This window comes from Salvelinus alpinus, chromosome 13, assembly GCF_045679555.1.
Source record: "Salvelinus alpinus chromosome 13, SLU_Salpinus.1, whole genome shotgun sequence".
Lineage (NCBI taxonomy): Eukaryota > Metazoa > Chordata > Actinopteri > Salmoniformes > Salmonidae > Salvelinus > Salvelinus alpinus.
In genome coordinates, this window is record NC_092098.1 from 49,590,537 (window position 1) to 49,608,262 (window position 17,726).

Genomic DNA, 17,726 nt, shown 5'->3' on the forward strand with positions numbered 1-17,726 from the left:
TATTGAATGCAATCAATCAGTTGTACCCAACAGCTGAATCTCGAGAAGGTATCAGTACGTTCCCCATGGAAACAAGTAATCTGTTCTGTATCCATTTGTCTAGTCTCTGGGGGTAATATACCGTGTCTTTTAGTCCTGAGCCCAGACTGGAGTTATCTCTCTTTTCTCTCACCCTGCGTGTCAAGAAAACCCATCGTTTTATAACCTCGTAAATCCCTTCGCTCGTCTTCCGGAGCCCTGTGATTCTCAAGGTTATGTTTATGACTAGTACTCAGGAAATGACTGGTCATCTTCAGCCACCTGACTGACTGACCGACCGACTGCTTTTAGTGCTGCTGCTCAATCTGTTGTGTCATTCTACCTTTATTACTCTGGCATAGACTTTGATTAGAGGTTTGGAGTGAGGAGGAGATGGATCTCATTCCAATAGGAATACAATTTCACACCTTGGAAGTGTTTTCATTAAAGACAGACAACTAGTGCTGGGTGATATATCAAATTAATTGGAATGTATGTATTAGTGCAATGTTCTAAATGCCTGTATCGCAAAAATCTAGGTTTTTATAATTTTTTTATAAGTGTTTTTGTCTTGTCTCCTTCATTCCTTCTGTGCTGTGACACCAAGCCCCTCCTTCCATGCTGTGTGCCCTGTGCACCTTCCCACACCAACACCAAGCCCCTCCTTCCATGCTGTGTGCCCTGTGCACCTTCCCACACCAACACCAAGCCCCTCCTTCCATGCTGTGTGCCCTGTGCACCTTCCAACACCAAGCCCCTCCTTCCATGCTGTGTGCCCTGTGCACCTTCCCACACCAACACCAAGCCCCTCCTTCCATGCTGTGTGCCCTGTGCACCTTCCCACACCAACACCAAGCCCCTCCTTCCATGCTGTGTGCCCTGTGCACCTTCCCACACCAACACCAAGCCCCTCCTTCCATGCTGTGTGCCCTGTGCACCTTCCCACACCAACACCAAGCCCCTCCTTCCATGCTGTGTGCCCTGTGCACCTTCCCACACCAACACCAAGCCCCTCCTTCCATGCTGTGTGCCCTGTGCACATTCCAACACCAAGCCCCTCCCCCTGCCGTTCACAACAACAAAGACAAAATATAATCTGTTCCTCTCTGACAATAAGCAGTTTCAACTCGCTATTTGCACTTGAGGTTATGTCCATCATAATCACTCATATGTGCACCGAAACACGTTGAGATGTTATTTTACTATAATAGAGTAGTACTTTGTAACGATACCCTTTTTTTTGTCTCAATTCCCTAAATTTACAACAGCGCCGACCCTACTAAAACGGCGGTATTAGTGAACATGATTGTGAATATTTTATGCTCCGTTTCTGTTGCGCGCGGCGTTGAGGTTACCACGTACCGCTAGCAGCAGTTTAGACCAACACCGTTGTGTTCTAGTCGTCTCGTCTGGGTTTTTATAAATGTGCAATGAGCATAACAATACATTTTATATAAGGAACTGACAAGTCGTTCTCATTCTGAGAAATAAGCAGTTTATCCAAGTAGGCCACTTGATTTCAACATCATTGTTGTTGTGCAAACAGTCGGAGAGGAGGGTGTATTCATAGCACTTCTAGTTTGTTAGCTAGAAAATAGATAATTGGCTGAACTTGAGATATATAAAGAATAGCTGGCTACTCACTAGCAGGTGGGCTTGTGCTTGAGAGATTGTTTATGAGAGCTGTGTATATTTTCTATAAGGCCTGCTACAGGAAGTTAGTCGTTATTAGTGAATGTTCATTATTCATGGTTCTGGTTACATTTGTATCAAAAAACTGCATTTTCACCATCTTGAAAGCCAAGATCAGTGAGTATTGCAAAAAAAAAAAACAGGTTAAACTATTTTGATTAAATTATTAGTGGGTCTTAGAGTTTATAGGTTTATAGGCTTATATTTAATCTCGGTATAAATTTACAAGCCCTGAAATCATTACATTATTCCAGACTGTTTGAAATGCAGTGTATTGACCTTTTTTTAATTGTTCAACATAGCGTATTTAGAGAACTTTTATTTTAAAAATCGAGATATATTAAGTGTGTGTGATATGTATATGTGTGTATATATATATATATATAATCACACACATCTCGTGAATCGCCTATAAGTTTGTAAAAATCTAGATATGTAATTTTGTCCATTTCGCCCTTAAGGAAAATATAAAGAAATGAAGTATTGAAACAAAACCCACATCAATCTGTCTTAATGTAACACCATCTAGAAGTATTAGATGGGACAAGACTCCTCCTTAAGACCACCTTTTAATGGGAATGTCTGTTCTAGAAATCATATTTCTATAACCTAGATGACAGAGCAATTAAAAAAAAGATATATCTTTGTCTCGACAGGATGACCTGAGGAAAGAGGACTTCAGCACTATGAGTGCGCCGCTCCTCTACAAGATGATCAAGTCTAAAACGGAGTTCCCACTTCACAAAGCCATCAAGGTCGAGAGGGAAGATGTGGTCTTCCTCTACCTCATTGAGATGGACTCGCAGGTGAGCGACACCTACACACGTTCGCCTCGGAGGCAACCCTTAAGTATGTTCAGTGTAACAGGTTTCACGGAAGACGAATGTCCTGTTATCTCATCTGGAGCAGGGCCTGTATTCAGAGTCTGTTGGGCGCTGATGACAGATCAGTGTTGAGAAGCTAACTAGACGGTCTTCTTTTTACACGTCTTTCTATCTACACGGAACAAAAAATATTACATGCAACAATTTCAAAGATTTGACTGAGTTACAGTTCATATAAGGAAATCAGTTAATTTAAATAAATGAGTAAGGCCCTAATCTCTGGATTTCACATGACTGGGAATACAGATATTCGTCAGTTGGTCAAAGATACCTTAAACAAAAAAAAGTTAGGGGCGTGGATCAGAAAACCAGTCAGTATCTGGTGTGACCACCATGTGCCTCATGCAGCGTGACACGTCCCCTTCGTATAGAGTTGGTCAGGCTGTTGATTGTGGAATGTTGTCCCACTCCTCTTCAATGGCTGTGTAAAGTTGCTGGATATTGGTGGGAACTGGAACACGTTGTCATATACGTCGATCCATAGCATCCCAAACCTGCTCAATGGATGACATGTCTGGGGAGTATGCAAGCCATGCAAGAATTGGGACATTTTCAGCTTCCAGGAATTGTTTACAGATCCTTGCGACATGGGGCCGTGCATTATCATGCTGAAACATGAGGTGATGGCAGCGAATGAATGGCACGACAATGGGCCTCAGGATCTTGTCACAGTTTCTCTGTGCATTCAAAGTGCCTTTGTCAGGTCAAGACCCTGGTGAGGACGACAAGCAATCACATGAGCTTCCCTGAGACGGTTTCTGACAGTTTGTGCAGAATATCTTTGGTTGTTCGAACCAACAGTTTCGTCATCTGTCCGAGTGGCTGGTCTCAGACGATCCCGCAGGTGAAGAAGCCGGATGTGGCGGTCCTGGGCTGGCGTGGTTACATGTGGTCTGCGGTTGTGACGCCGGTTGGACGTACTGCCAAATTCTCTAAAACAATGCTGAAGGAGGCTTATGGTAGAGAGATGAACATTAAATTCTCTGGCAACAGTTCTGGTGGATATTGCTACAGTCAGCATGCCAATTGCACACACCCTCAACTTGAGACATCTGTGGCATTGTGGTGTGTGACAAAACTGCACATTTTAGAGTGGCCTTTTATTGTCCCCAACACAAGGTGCACCTGTGTAATGATCATGCTGTTTAATCAGCTTCTTGATATGTCACACCTGTCAGGTGGATTGATTATATTGGCAAAGGAGAAATGCTCACTAACAGGGATGTAAACAAATTTTGTGCTCAAAATTTGAGCGAATGGAACATTACTGGGATCTTTTATTTCCGTTCATGAAACATGTGACCAACACTTTACATGTTGCGTTGATATTTTTGTTCAGTGTAGAGTGGAATACATGTTCTTCTATTCTCCACTTGCCTAGTTGCCTGGGAAGCTGAATGAACTGGACAACAATGGGGACTTGGCCATGGACCTGGCTCTGTCTGGTAAACTGGAGAGTATCGCCACAACGCTGGTCAACAACAAGGCAGATGTGGACATGGTGGACCAGAGTGGTTGGAGCCTTCTGCACAAAGCCATCCAAAGAGGTAGGGGGCGCCGCACATTCCCTACAGTATGTCATGTACTATATTGCTTCAGGCTCAACGCTGAGCTAGAGACAATAACACAACCCTCCTTATGAACGCTGGGCTAGAGACAATAACACAACCCTCCTTATGAACGCTGGGCTGGAGACAATAACACAACCCTCCTTATGAACGCTGGGCTAGAGACAATAACACAACCCTCCTTATGAACGCTGGGCTAGAGACAATAACACAACCCTCCTTATGAACGCTCAACGCTGGAGACAATAACACAACCCTCCCTATGAACGCTGGGCTAGAGACAATAACACAACCCTCCTTATGAACGCTGGGCTAGAGACAATAACACAACCCTCCTTATGAACGCTGGGCTAGAGACAATAACACAACCCTCCTTATGAACGCTGGGCTAGAGACAATAACACAACCCTCCTTATGAACGCTGGGCTAGAGACAATAACACAACCCTCCTTATGAACGCTGGGCTAGAGACAATAACACAACCCTCCTTATGAACGCTGGGCTAGAGACAATAACACAACCCTCCTTATGAACGCTGGGCTAGAGACAATAACACAACCCTCCTTATGAACGCTGGGCTAGAGACAATAACACAACGCTCCTTATGAACGCTGGGCTAGAGACAATAACACAACCCTCCTTATGAACGCTGGGCTAGAGACAATAACACAACCCTCCTTATGAACGCTGGGCTAGAGACAATAACACAACCCTCCTTATGAACGCTGGGCTAGAGACAATAACACAACCCTCCTTATGAACGCTGGGCTAGAGACAATAACACAACCCTCCTTATGAACGCTGGGCCTAGAGACAATAACACAACCCTCCTTATGAACGCTGGGCTAGAGACAATAACACAACCCTCCTTATGAACGCTGGGCTAGAGACAATAACACAACCCTCCTTATGAACGCTCAACGCTGGGCTAGAGACAATAACACAACCCTCCTTATGAACGCTGGGCTAGAGACAATAACACAACCCTCCTTATGAACGCTGGGCTAGAGACAATAACACAACCCTCCTTATGAACGCTGGGCTAGAGACAATAACACAACCCTCCTTATGAACGCTGGGCTAGAGACAATAACACAACCCTCCTTATGAACGCTGGGCTAGAGACAATAACACAACCCTCCTTATGAACGCTGGGCTAGAGACAATAACACAACCCTCCTTATGAACGCTGGGCTAGAGACAATAACACAACCCTCCTTATGAACGCTCAACGCTGGGCTAGAGACAATAACACAACCCTCCTTATGAACGCTCAACGCTGGGCTAGAGACAATAACACAACCCTCCTTATGAACGCTGGGCTAGAGACAATAACACAACCCTCCTTATGAACGCTCAACGCTGGGCTAGAGACAATAACACAACCCTCCTTATGAACGCTGGGCTGGAGACAATAACACAACCCTCCCTATGAACGCTCAACGCTGGGCTAGAGACAATAACACAACCCTCCTTATGAACGCTGGGCTAGAGACAATAACACAACCCTCCCTATGAACGCTGGGCTAGAGACAATAACACAACCCTCCTTATGAACGCTGGGCTAGAGACAATAACACAACCCTCCTTATGAACGCTCAACGCTGGAGACAATAACACAACCCTCCTTATGAACGCTCAACGCTGGAGACAATAACACAACCCTCCCTATGAACGCTGGGCTAGAGACAATAACACAACCCTCCTTATGAACGCTCAACGCTGGGCTAGAGACAATAACACAACCCTCCTTATGAACGCTGGGCTGGAGACAATAACACAACCCTCCCTATGAACGCTCAACGCTGGGCTAGAGACAATAACACAACCCTCCTTATGAACGCTGGGCTAGAGACAATAACACAACCCTCCTTATGAACGCTGGGCTAGAGACAATAACACAACCCTCCTTATGAACGCTGGGCTAGAGACAATAACACAACCCTCCTTATGAACGCTGGGCTGGAGACAATAACACAACCCTCCTTATGAACGCTGGGCTAGAGACAATAACACAACCCTCCTTATGAACGCTGGGCTAGAGACAATAACACAACCCTCCCTATGAACGCTGGGCTAGAGACAATAACACAACCCTCCCTATGAACGCTCAACGCTGGGATAGAGATAAAGCGTGTTGAGTGCTGAGGGTAAGGCACACCCCAGTGTGTGTTCTGATTCTCCACACGTGCGCCCTAAAGCAACTGCGCCACAGGCGGCTGGTGGAACCTAAATTGTGGAGGACGGGCTCATAGTAGTGGCTGGAGTGGAATAGTATCAAACACATGGTTTCCTTGTGTTTGATAACATTCCATTCACTTCATTCCAGTCTTAATTATGAGCCTTCCTTCCCTCACCAGCCTCCTGTGACCTTTACATAACCAGTCGTTGAATGGAGATGTAGATCATGTTTCCCCCTCCACTCATCCCTTTCTTCTCTCCCTCCGCCCCCACAGGTGATGAGTTTGCCTCCACTTTCCTGATCCGCCACTCGGCCCAGGTGAACGCGGCCACGGTCGGAGCGGTGGAGACCCCCCTGCACCTGGTGTGTTCCTTCAGTCCCAGGAAGCACTCTGGGGACGTGATGAGTGGCATGGCCCACATCGCAGAGGTTCTGCTCAAGACAGGGGCCAACCCCAACATGCAGAACAGCAAGGGAAGGTGGGTAGTCATCCTGATTTTAAATGACCTCACCTGGTGTGATATATAACAAAAGTCTATTAAAATCACTATGTTTTTGATTGTTCTTTAACTTGAAATCGGCCTCTAATCTTTATAGAGCATCTGCCGTTGGTTTCACAGGGGTTAAAGTTCTCTTCCGTCATATGGATTCTTATTTGATTTCCAATATTGAAAAGGACTGGAATTGTATTAAACTGCGAGTTTGACCATGTACCAAATAAATCCCCTTTCCCTAAAAGCATGATGGTCAGGACTTCTGACATGAAATGAGAGGTTAACTTGGCCCCAGACAATGGATCTGAGATCGACTTAAGTTTCTTAATCGACTTAAGTTTTGCTTTGATCTGTTTGTGTGAGTTACCTGAGTTTTTTTTCCCCGTCTAATTGTCCCAATACTATGGCGCTATATATTGATTGTTTTTGTTTCCCAGAACTCCTTTGCATGAAGCGGTGGTGTCGGGGAACGAGCCTGTGTTCAACCAGCTCCTACAGTGCAAACAGTGAGTTAAAACAGGAAAACCTTTACTAAACACTAAGCCAATGACCTGATTTTAAAAACACCCTGAGTAGCCGCCTCTATTTCCTGGTGTAACATTGTCACCTGTCCCCCTTTCCTCCTGTGCCTCTCTCCTCAGGCTGGACCTGGAGCTGAAGGACCATGAGGGTAGTACAGCTCTGTGGCTGGCCCTGCAGTACATCACCGTGTCCTCTGACCCCAACGTTAACCCCTTCGAGGACGATGCTCTGGTGGTGGAGAACGGAACATCGTTTGATGAAAACAGCTTTGCAGCTCAGCTCATCCAGAGAGGCAGTAACCCAGATGCACCAGACACCGCCACAGGTACTGTTCCAAAACTTTAAACGTTTTAAAGTTTTTATTTAACTAGGCAAGTCAGTTAAGAACAAATTCTTATTTACAATGATGGCCTACCAAAAGGCACAAGGGCTCCTGCGGGGACGGGTGCCTGGGATTATTAAAACATATATATAAATATAGGACAAAACACACATCACAACACTACATAAAGAGAGACTGTAAAGATTGCCACTCCCCCACCTTTGGAAGATCTGTCTTGCTGAAAAAGGTTATAACCAGAAAAGTTAACATCAATATTCAAAACACTCTTTCTTAACCACGTCTCAGTAATGACCAACACATCTGGATTGCAGCTGTGAACCCACACTTTCAATTGATCCATTTGAGGTAATAAGCTTCTAGTGTTAAAACGTGCAGAAAACCCAGGCTTTTACGAGAGCAGAAATGAGTGAAGCAGATATCAGAGCACAGGTCAGAATTGGGGATAGCAACAGTAGGTGGGCCAGGGTGTGCATGCACATTTCCAGATATCATCAACAGTAATACAATCAGGGCACGGCAGAGGACAGGGAGAGCTCTGCAGTGATGATTTATGACATCAATGTGCATCAGATGGCAACAAGATCATATTGTACAATAATTTCATCAGATAATATGAATACAAAGCCGGCGAGAGGTGGTTAGAATAGGATGGGAGGCCAAAAGTCTGTGTAACCAATAGAGAGGTAGTGTGGGAACAAACCTAGTCAGTCCCACGGTTGGGTAAAGAAAGTTTGTAGTCAACAAAGTATTCAGGAGTCATGAGGAAAACTAAAATATATAATGACTTGGTGCTAGCCATTGTAAGTTCAGAGTCACTCGCCCCAACAGTGTGTGTGTGCTGGAGGCAAGCGAAAGCTCGGGAGAGAGCGTTGAGTGTGGTGGAGGTACCTGTACCAAACGGGGAAACGGGCTAGGGCAGACGGTGAACAGATCGCCAGGTGGAATCCAAGCAGCAGTGCAGCAGACAACGGGAGTAGGTGTCACATCCACTTGGGAGAAGCTTTTATTTCTGGAGTCAGATTTCTTGTAGAAAATGCCAGTGAATGATCTCTGAACAGCAGGAGGCGGCTTCAGAGGACGCTTCAAAGACCCCTGACACTTGTTGGGTCCAAAGGACTTTTACTTCACACCTTTAGTGCTAATTGAATTTGTATCTGGCTCAGTTCCAGGTTGGAATAGTGTCCTCAGGTCTCTGCTGTTTGTTGGCTAGAGCACCCGCCGTACAGCTTGGAAAAATAAAACCTTGGAAGCAAAACCTTATATGTCGCTCCAGATCAAAACTTCAAACCTACAACCTAATTTTGACCAAAATTAACCGGAGAGAAGGCCATGCTGTGGAGGATAGCATCCTGAAAAATCCATGTTTATCTATGGATTTTTGTAAAAAACATGTTAAAAGATGTTCATGTTCACATTAAGCTGTGTCTCTCTCTGAGGGGGGCGTTATATATGTCGACCTGAGAATACAATACAGAAATGTCTAATTGAAGGGAACACACTAAATGTCTACATGTTTATGAATGATTTGTAAATTGGACGAATGATACAACAATGGAACGGGCTCTCGAGTGGCGCAGCGGTCTAAGGAACTGCATCTCAGTGCAAGAGGCATCACTACAGTCCCTGGTTGGAATCCAGGCTGTATCACATCCGGCCATGATTGGGAGTCCCATAGGGCAGCGCAACAATTGGCCCAGCGTCTTCCAGGTTTGGCTGGTGTAGGCCGTCATTGTAAATAAGAATTTGTTCTTAACTGACTTACCAAGTTAAATAAAGGTAAAAAAATAAATAAAAATTTAAACAAACAATAGGGAGACCAGTGCACTACTACATTTACTATCTTTGTTATTCTTACTCTCTTTTTCTGTCTTCTTCCTTTTCTCCATCCATCCCTCAGAGAACTGTCTACTGCAGAGGGCAGCAGGTGCAGGCAGTGAGGCTGCCGCCCTCTTCCTGGCCACACATGGGGCAAAGGTCAACCATGCCAACAAATGGGTACGTTACGTTGTCCTTCAATATCACGTGATACAGCTCTGCTAGTTGATCACAAATGACTACTTCAGACACTACAGTGCAATTGTGAATCATAAAGTCTACTGCTTCGAACTGTACTGCATCACAAAGTACTGCATCACAAAGTACTGCTTCAAACTGTACTGCATCACAAAGTACTGCTTCAAACTGTACTGCATCACAAAGTACTGTTTCATACAAGCTGTAACACTCCTCTATCCTCTTCTGTCTCTGTTTGTCTCTCTGTATTGATGTCGCTCCTCTGTATATCTCTTTCTACCCCCCTCTAACTCCTCTCCCTCCTCTCTCCTCCCCCACAGGGTGAAACCCCTCTCCACACGGCGTGTCGCTGTGGTCTGGCGGGCCTGACGGCAGAGCTGCTCCAACAGGGAGCTAACCCTAACCTGCAGACCCAGAAGGCCCTCCCCGATGAGGCCCAGGGGATGTCCCTACAGAGCCCCCTCCACATGGCCATTGTACACAATCACCCTGATGTGGTGTCAGTCATCCTGGAGCAGAAAGGTGTGTTAGTTAGTGGACAGTGGGCAGCATCTCCATGTTAATAAGACCAGGGGATGGATGGATGAATAAACATGATTTATCCCTGGAGGGAAGTTGGATTTGTTACCTGCATACTGACAATGTAATTTCCTGGTGTTTCCAGCCAATGCTCTTCACGCCACCAACAACCTGCAGATCATCCCCGACTTCAGCCTCCTAGACTCCATGGACCAGACGGTGTTAGGCCTAGCCCTCTGGACAGGTAGGCTTCATTAACATTGACACTCATATCAGATAGGTAGCTACTAGGTACGTCAGTGTGGAAGATCTGGCCGGTGCTCTCACACTTGACATGCTTTAAAACGTGCCTTGTAGTGAAGGGCACACACCACCTCTTCCTTTTCCTCCAGTCTGGCATGCCATGGATATTAAATTGTATTTGTCACATGCGCCGAATACAACAGGTGTGGACCTTACAGTGAAATTCTTACAAGCCCTTAACCAACAATGCAGTTTTAAGAAAACATTTTTAAAAAGTTACATATAATTAAAGCGTGGCAGTAAAATAACAATAGCGAGGCTATATACAGGGGGCGCCAGTTAGTCGAGGTAATTGAGGTCATATTTAGGTAGTGTAGAGGTAGAACGATTAATCGGCAAGGCCGATTTAATTAGGGCCGATTCCAAGTTTTCATAACAATCGGTAATTGGCATTTTTGGACGCCGATTACATTGCACTCCACGAGGATACTGCGTGGCAGGCTGACTACCTGTTACGCAAGTACAGCAAGGAGCCAAGGTAAGTTGCTAGCTAGCATTAAACTTATCTCATAAAAAAAACAATCAATCTTAACATAATCACTAGTTAACTACACATGGTTGATGATATTACTAGTTTAACTAGCTTGTCTTGCGTTGCAAATAATCAATGTGGTGCCTGTTAATTTATCATCGAATCACAGCCTACTTCGCCAAACGGGGGATGATTTAACAAAAGCGCATTCGCGAAAAAAAGCACAATCGTTGCACGAATGTACCTAACCATAAACATCAATGCCTTTCTTAAAATCAATACACAGAAGTATATATTTTTAAACCTGCATATTTAATTAAAATAAATTCATGTTAGCAGGAAATATTAACTAGGGAAATTGTGTCACTTCTCTTGCGTTCATTGCACGCAGAGTCAGGGTATATGCAACAGTTTGGACCGCCTGGCTCGTTGCGAACTAATTTGCCTGAATTTTACATAATTATGACATAACATTGTGCAATGTAACAGCAATATTTACACTTACGGGTTGCCACCCGTTTCGATAAAATTCGGAACGGTTCCGTATTTCACTGAAAGAATAAACGTTTTGTTTTCTAAATGATAGTTTCCGGATTTGACCATATTAATGACCAAAGGCTCGTATTTCTGTGTATATTATAATGAAATAATGAAGTCTATGATTTGATATTTGATAGAGCGGTCTGACTGAGCGGTCTGACTACCCCACCTCTTTAAGGAATACCTAGGATAGGATAAAGTAATCCTTCTAACCCCCCCCCCCCCCCCCCCTTTAGAGTTAGATGCACTATTGTAAAGTGGTTGTTCCACTGGACATCATAAGGTGAATGCACCAACTTGTAAGTCGCTCTGGATAAGAGCGTCTGCTAAATGACTTAAATGTAAATGTAATGTAAATGGTAGGCAGCAGCAGGCTCGTAAGCATTCATTCAAACTTAACTGAGTTTGCCAGCAGCTCTTAAACAACGCTGCGCTTCAAGCATTGCTATGACTTCAAGCCTATCAACTCCTGAGATTAGGCTGGCAATACTATAGTGCCTATTAGAACATCCAATAGTCAAAGGGTACATGAAATACAAATGGTAGAGAGAGAAATAGTCGACGCGTCATAATTCCTATAATAACTACAACCTAAAACTTTTTAACTGGGAATATTGAAGAACTGGGAATATTGAACCACCAGCTTTCATATGTTCTCATGTTCTGAGCAAGGAACTTAAACGTTCGCTTTTTTACATGGCACATATTGCACTTTTACTTTATTTTTTAAACCACATTGAGCATGTTTCATTATTTATTTGAGACTAAATAGATTTTATTTATCTAATTATATTAAGTTAAAATAAGTGTTCATTGTTCATTCAGTATTGTTGTAATTGTCATTATTACATATACACACACACACACACACACACACACACACACACACACACACACACACACACACACACACAGTTGAAGTTGGACGTTTACATACACATTAGCCAAATACATTTAAACCCAGTTTTTCACAATTCCTGACATTTAATCCTAGTAAAAATTGCCTGACTTAGGTCAGTTAGGATCATCACTTTATTTTAAGAATGTGAAATGTCAGAATAATAGTAGAGAATGATTTCAGCTTTTATTTCTTTCATCACATTCCCAGTGGGTCAGATGTTTACATACACTCAATTAGTATTTGGTAGCATTGCCTTTAAATTGTTTAACTTGGGTCAAACATTTCAGGTAGCTTCCCACAATAAGTTGGGTGAATTTTGTCCCATTCCTCCTGACAGAGCTGGTGTAACTGAGTCAGGTTTGTAGGCCTCCTTGCTCGCACTCGCTTTTTCAGTTCTACCCACACATTTTCTATAGGATTGAGGTCAGGGCTTTGTGATGGCCATTCCAATACCTTGACATTGTTGTCCTTAAAGCCATTTTGCCACAACTTTGGAAGTATGCTTGGGGTCATTGTCCATTTGGAAGACCCATTTGCGACAAAGCTTTAACTTCCTGACTGATGTCTTGAGATGTTGCTTCAATATATCCACATAATTTTCCTGTCTCATAATGCCATCTATTTTGTGTAGTGCACCAGTCCCTCCTGCAGCAAAGCACCCACACAACATGATGCTGCCACCCCCGTACTTCACGGTTGGGATGGTGTTCTTCGGCTTGCAAGCATCCCCCTTTTTCCTCCAAACATAACGATGGTCATTATGGCCAAACAGATCTATTGTTGTTTCATCAGACCAGAGGAAATTTCTCCAAAAAGTATGATCTTTGTCCCCATGTGCAGTTGCAAACCGTAGTTTGGCTTTTTTATGGCGGTTTTGGAGCAGTGGCTTCTTCCTTGTTGAGCGGCCTTTTAGGTTATGTTTATATAGGACTTGTTTACTGTGGATATAGATACTTTTGTACCCGTTTCCTCCAGCATCTTCACAAGGTCCTTTGCTGTTGTTCTGGGATTGATTTGCACTTTCCACACCAAAGTACGTTCATCTCTAGGAGACAGAACGCGTCTCCTTCCTGAGCGGTATGACGGCTGCGTGGTCCCATGGTGTTTATACTTGCGTACTATTGTTTGTACAGATGAACGTGGTACATTCAGGCGTTTGGAAATTGCTCCCAAAGATGAACCAGACTTGTGGAGGTCTACAATTTTTGTTTCTGAGGTCTTGGCTGATTTATTTTGATTTTCCCATGATGTCAAGCAAAGAGGCACTGAGTTTGAAGGTAGGCCTCGAAATACATCCACAGGTACACCTCCAATTGACTGAAATTATGTCAATTAGCCTATCAAAAGCTTCTAAAGCCATGACATAATTTTCTGGAATTTTCCAAGCTGTTTAAAGGCACAGTCAACTTAGTGTATGTAAACTTCTGACCCACTGGAATTGTGATACAGTGAAATAATCTGTCTGTAAACAATTGTTGGAAAAATTACTTGTGTCATGCACAAAGTAGTTGTCCTAACTGATTTGCAAAATTATAGTTTGTTAACAAGACATTTGTGGAGTGGTTGAAAAACTAGTTTTAATGACTCCAACCTTAGTGGATGTAAACTTCCGACTTCAACTGTGTATATATAAAAATCGTCCGATTTAAACGGTATCGGCTTTTTTTGGTCCTCCAATAATCGGTATCGGTATTGAAAAATCATATTTGGTCGACACCTAGTAGGTAAAGTTATTAAAGTGACTATGCATAGTAGATAATAAAAAGAGTAGCAGCAGTGTAAAAGGAGGAGGGGTGTCAATGCAAATAGTCTGGGTAGCCATTTGATTAGCTGTTCAGGAGTCATATGGCTTGGGTGTAGAAGCTGTTTAGAAGCCTCTTGGACCTAGACTTGGCGCTCCGGTACCGCTTGCCGTGCAGTAGCAGAGAGAACAGTCTATGAATAGGTTGGCTGGAGTCTTTGACATTTTTTAGGGCCTTCCTCTGACACCGCCTAGTTTAGAAGTCCTGGATGGCAGGAAGCTTGGCCCCAGTGAAGTGTTGCCATATCAGGTAGTGATGTAACCAGTCAGGATGCTCTCGATGGTGCAGCTGTAGAACCTTCTGAGATTCTGAGGACCCATGCCAAATCTTTTCGGTCTCCTGAGGGGGAATAGGTTTTGTCGTGCCCTCTTCACGACTGTCTTGGTGTGCTTGGACCATGTTAGTTTGTTGGTGATGTGGACACCAAGGAACTTGAAGCCCCGTTGATGAGATACCTCCTCTGTATGGCTGGCTATGTGCAGCCAAAGGTTTTCTAGTCATGATAGTCCAACTCCGAGCCATGTATTTAGTATGAATATAAATATATGGCTCTGGTCCAACCTAAAACAGTCCATAGATGTAGTCCATACTGAATTCTAGCAGAAGCTCCCCTTCCAAGCTTTGCCTGTGCTTTGCCCCCAAACCTGCTCGTCTTGAACTCTGCTCGTCTTGAACTCTGCTCGTCTTGAACTCTGCTCGTCTTGAACTCTGCTCGTCTTGAACTCTGCTCGTCTTGAACTCTGCTCGTCTTGAACTCTGCTCGTCTTGAACTCTGCTCGTCTTGAACTCTGCTCGTCTTGAACTCTGCTCGTCTTGAACTCTGCTCGTCTTGAACTCTGCTCGTCTTGAACTCTGCTCGTCTTGGAGCTTGGAGATCTGCTCGTCTTGGAGATCTGCTCGTCTTGGAGATCTGCTCGTCTTGAACTCTGCTCGTCTTGGAGATCTGCTCCTCTTGGATAGATCCAGATACACAACAACAGTAGAGAAGTTCAAGCATCTGGATTTTAAATAGGATTTTAAAAGGGTAGTTTGGTCTCACTGAATCCACAGCATTTACAGTCTGCCTGTTTGTGTCTCTCGTCTGTCCCTTTAGGTATGCACACCATAGCAGCCCAGCTCCTGGGTTCTGGGGCATCTATCAACAACACCATGTCCAACGGTCAGACCCTGCTCCACATGGCCATCCACAGACAGGACAGCAGGAGTGCTCTGTTCCTCCTGGAACACCAGGCTGACATCAACGTCAGGTAAATAAGTCACAGATCAGGAGCTTCATAAACCAGCAGATGCATTTCTCAATTCTTTATTTTCCCAAGAGGGGGATTTAATTTTGCATCTGTTTTAAAAGTCATATGACATATCATACATAAACAACAGTGTAGTCTCTGAATTATACAATAATGCGAAGATATACAGTAGCAGGGATTTTTTTCTGCCATTGTAATCCTTGGGTGGGCCACCTAAGTGTTTTTTCGGGTTGCTAAGTGAAAACTTTTTTCTGACATAATTTTTCGGAATGGAAAAAAACGCTTTCAGTGTGAACTTAAATGACTAAAACGAGATATGAAGTATGTAGAAAAGATAATGGACCTATATTTTTTTTAAATAATATAATCTTTGACAACTAACAATCAACAAAATAAAAGCGAGACAGTCGGGAGAATAGAAAAATCCAAAAACAATGAACTTAGCAGTATGTTTGAGCAAAAGAACCCAGCGTTAGCCATGGCAAAATGCATAGAATAGACTTTAGAACATTTACTCTCAGCTGCATTGCAAAAATGTGGAGATTCTTTATTTATTTGTGTTAACCAACCTCCAGACGAGCTTCAATGCCATACAACTCTCCTTCCGTGGCCTCCAGCTGCTCTTAAATGCAAGTAAAACTAAATGCATGCTCTTCAACTGATCGCTGCCCGCCCGTCCAGCATCACTACTCTGGACGGTTCTGACTTAGAATATGCGGACAACTACAAATACCCAGGTGTCTGGCTAGACTGTAAACTCTCCTTCCAGACTCGCATTAAACATCTCCAATCCAAAATTAAATTGAGAATCGGCTTCCTATTTCGCAACAAAGCATCCTTCACTCATGCTGCCAAACATTCCCTCGTAAAACTGACTATCCTATTGATCCTTGACTTCGGCGATGTAATTTACAAAATAGCCTCCAACACTCTACTCAGAAGACTGCATCCAGTTATCACAGTGCCATCCATTTTGTCACCAAAGCCCCATATGCTACCCACCACTGCGACCTGTATGCTCTCGTTGGCTGGCCCTCGCTTCATATTCATCGCCAAACCCACTGGCTCCAGATCATCTATAAGTCTTTGCTAGGTAAAGCCCCGCCTTATCTCAGCTCACTGGTCACCATAGCAGCACTCACCTGTAGCACGCGCTCCAGCAGGTATATTTCATTGGTCACCCCCAAAGCCAATTCCTCTTTTGGCCGCCTTTCCTTCCAGTTCTCTGCTGCCAATGACTGGAACGAATTGCAAAAATCACTGAAGCTGGAGGGTCATATCTCCCTCACTAGCTTTAAGCACCAACTGTCAGAGCAGCTCACAGATCACTGCACCTGTACATAGCCCATCAGTAAATAGCCCATCCAACTACCTCATCCCCATACTGTTATTTATTTTTGCTCCTTTGCACCCCAGTATCTCAACTTTCACATTCATCTTCTGCAGATCTATCACTCCAGTGTTTAATTGCTAAATTGTAATTATTTCGCCACTATGGCCTATTTATTGCTTCCTTCCCTATCTTTCCTCATTTGCACACACTGTATATAGACTTTTTTTTTTATTGTGTTATTGACTGTATGTTTGTTTATTCCATGTGTAACTCTGTTGTTGTTTGTGTCGCACTGCTTTGCTTTATCTTGGCCAGTCGCAGTTGTAAATGAGAACAAGTTATAAAAATAAAAAAATTATTTGGCCACACTGACGGGCCAACCGGGATCATTGTCACGTCCACCACTTAAGCCTATTTTTGGTCCAGAAAAAACCTTGCGGAAGCACAAGTCATAGGTGATATGACCTGATATGCCCTGTAGTGTTACACATTGGATAAATATCCCTGTGAGTATAAGTAAGCAGGAGGTGTATAAAACGTGTCTCGCTCTCTGCAGGACCCAGGAGGGAGAGACGGCGCTGCAGCTGGCCATCAGTAATCAGCTTCCCCTGGTGGTGGACGCCATCTGCACGCGGGGGGCGGACATGTCCGTGGTGGACAAGAGGGGACACCCCCCTCTGTGGCTGGCCCTGGAGAATGGCCTCGAGGACATCGCCTCCACACTGGTGAGACCTGAGGATAGGAGGGGGAAGAAGGGCCGGTAGATGAAGGGTGGTGGAGGTTGTGGTAATGGGAGCCTACAGATGAATGTAAATAAGTGACCATGGAATACTATGATAGTTGTATGTGAGAGCGTTCGACTCAGCTCGTCAGGAGTCAGGTCGGGTTTGACT

The 17,726-nt window shown here is 44.1% G+C and overlaps 1 protein-coding gene across 2 annotated transcripts in view; it reads left to right on the forward strand.

Moving 5' to 3' along the window:
• LOC139537855 (rabankyrin-5-like) overlaps positions 1–17,726 on the forward strand; it is a 37,359-nt gene that overhangs the window by 7,590 nt on the left and 12,043 nt on the right. For both annotated transcript variants that reach the window (XM_071339706.1, XM_071339705.1), the window contains exons 6-15: positions 2,367–2,516; positions 3,976–4,141; positions 6,619–6,823; positions 7,276–7,344; positions 7,480–7,685; positions 9,601–9,698; positions 10,037–10,238; positions 10,381–10,479; positions 15,347–15,500; positions 17,390–17,558. In XM_071339706.1, the coding sequence (XP_071195807.1) occupies positions 2,367–2,516; positions 3,976–4,141; positions 6,619–6,823; positions 7,276–7,344; positions 7,480–7,685; positions 9,601–9,698; positions 10,037–10,238; positions 10,381–10,479; positions 15,347–15,500; positions 17,390–17,558 (1,518 nt within the window). The remainder of the gene's footprint in view (positions 1–2,366; positions 2,517–3,975; positions 4,142–6,618; positions 6,824–7,275; positions 7,345–7,479; positions 7,686–9,600; positions 9,699–10,036; positions 10,239–10,380; positions 10,480–15,346; positions 15,501–17,389; positions 17,559–17,726) is intronic.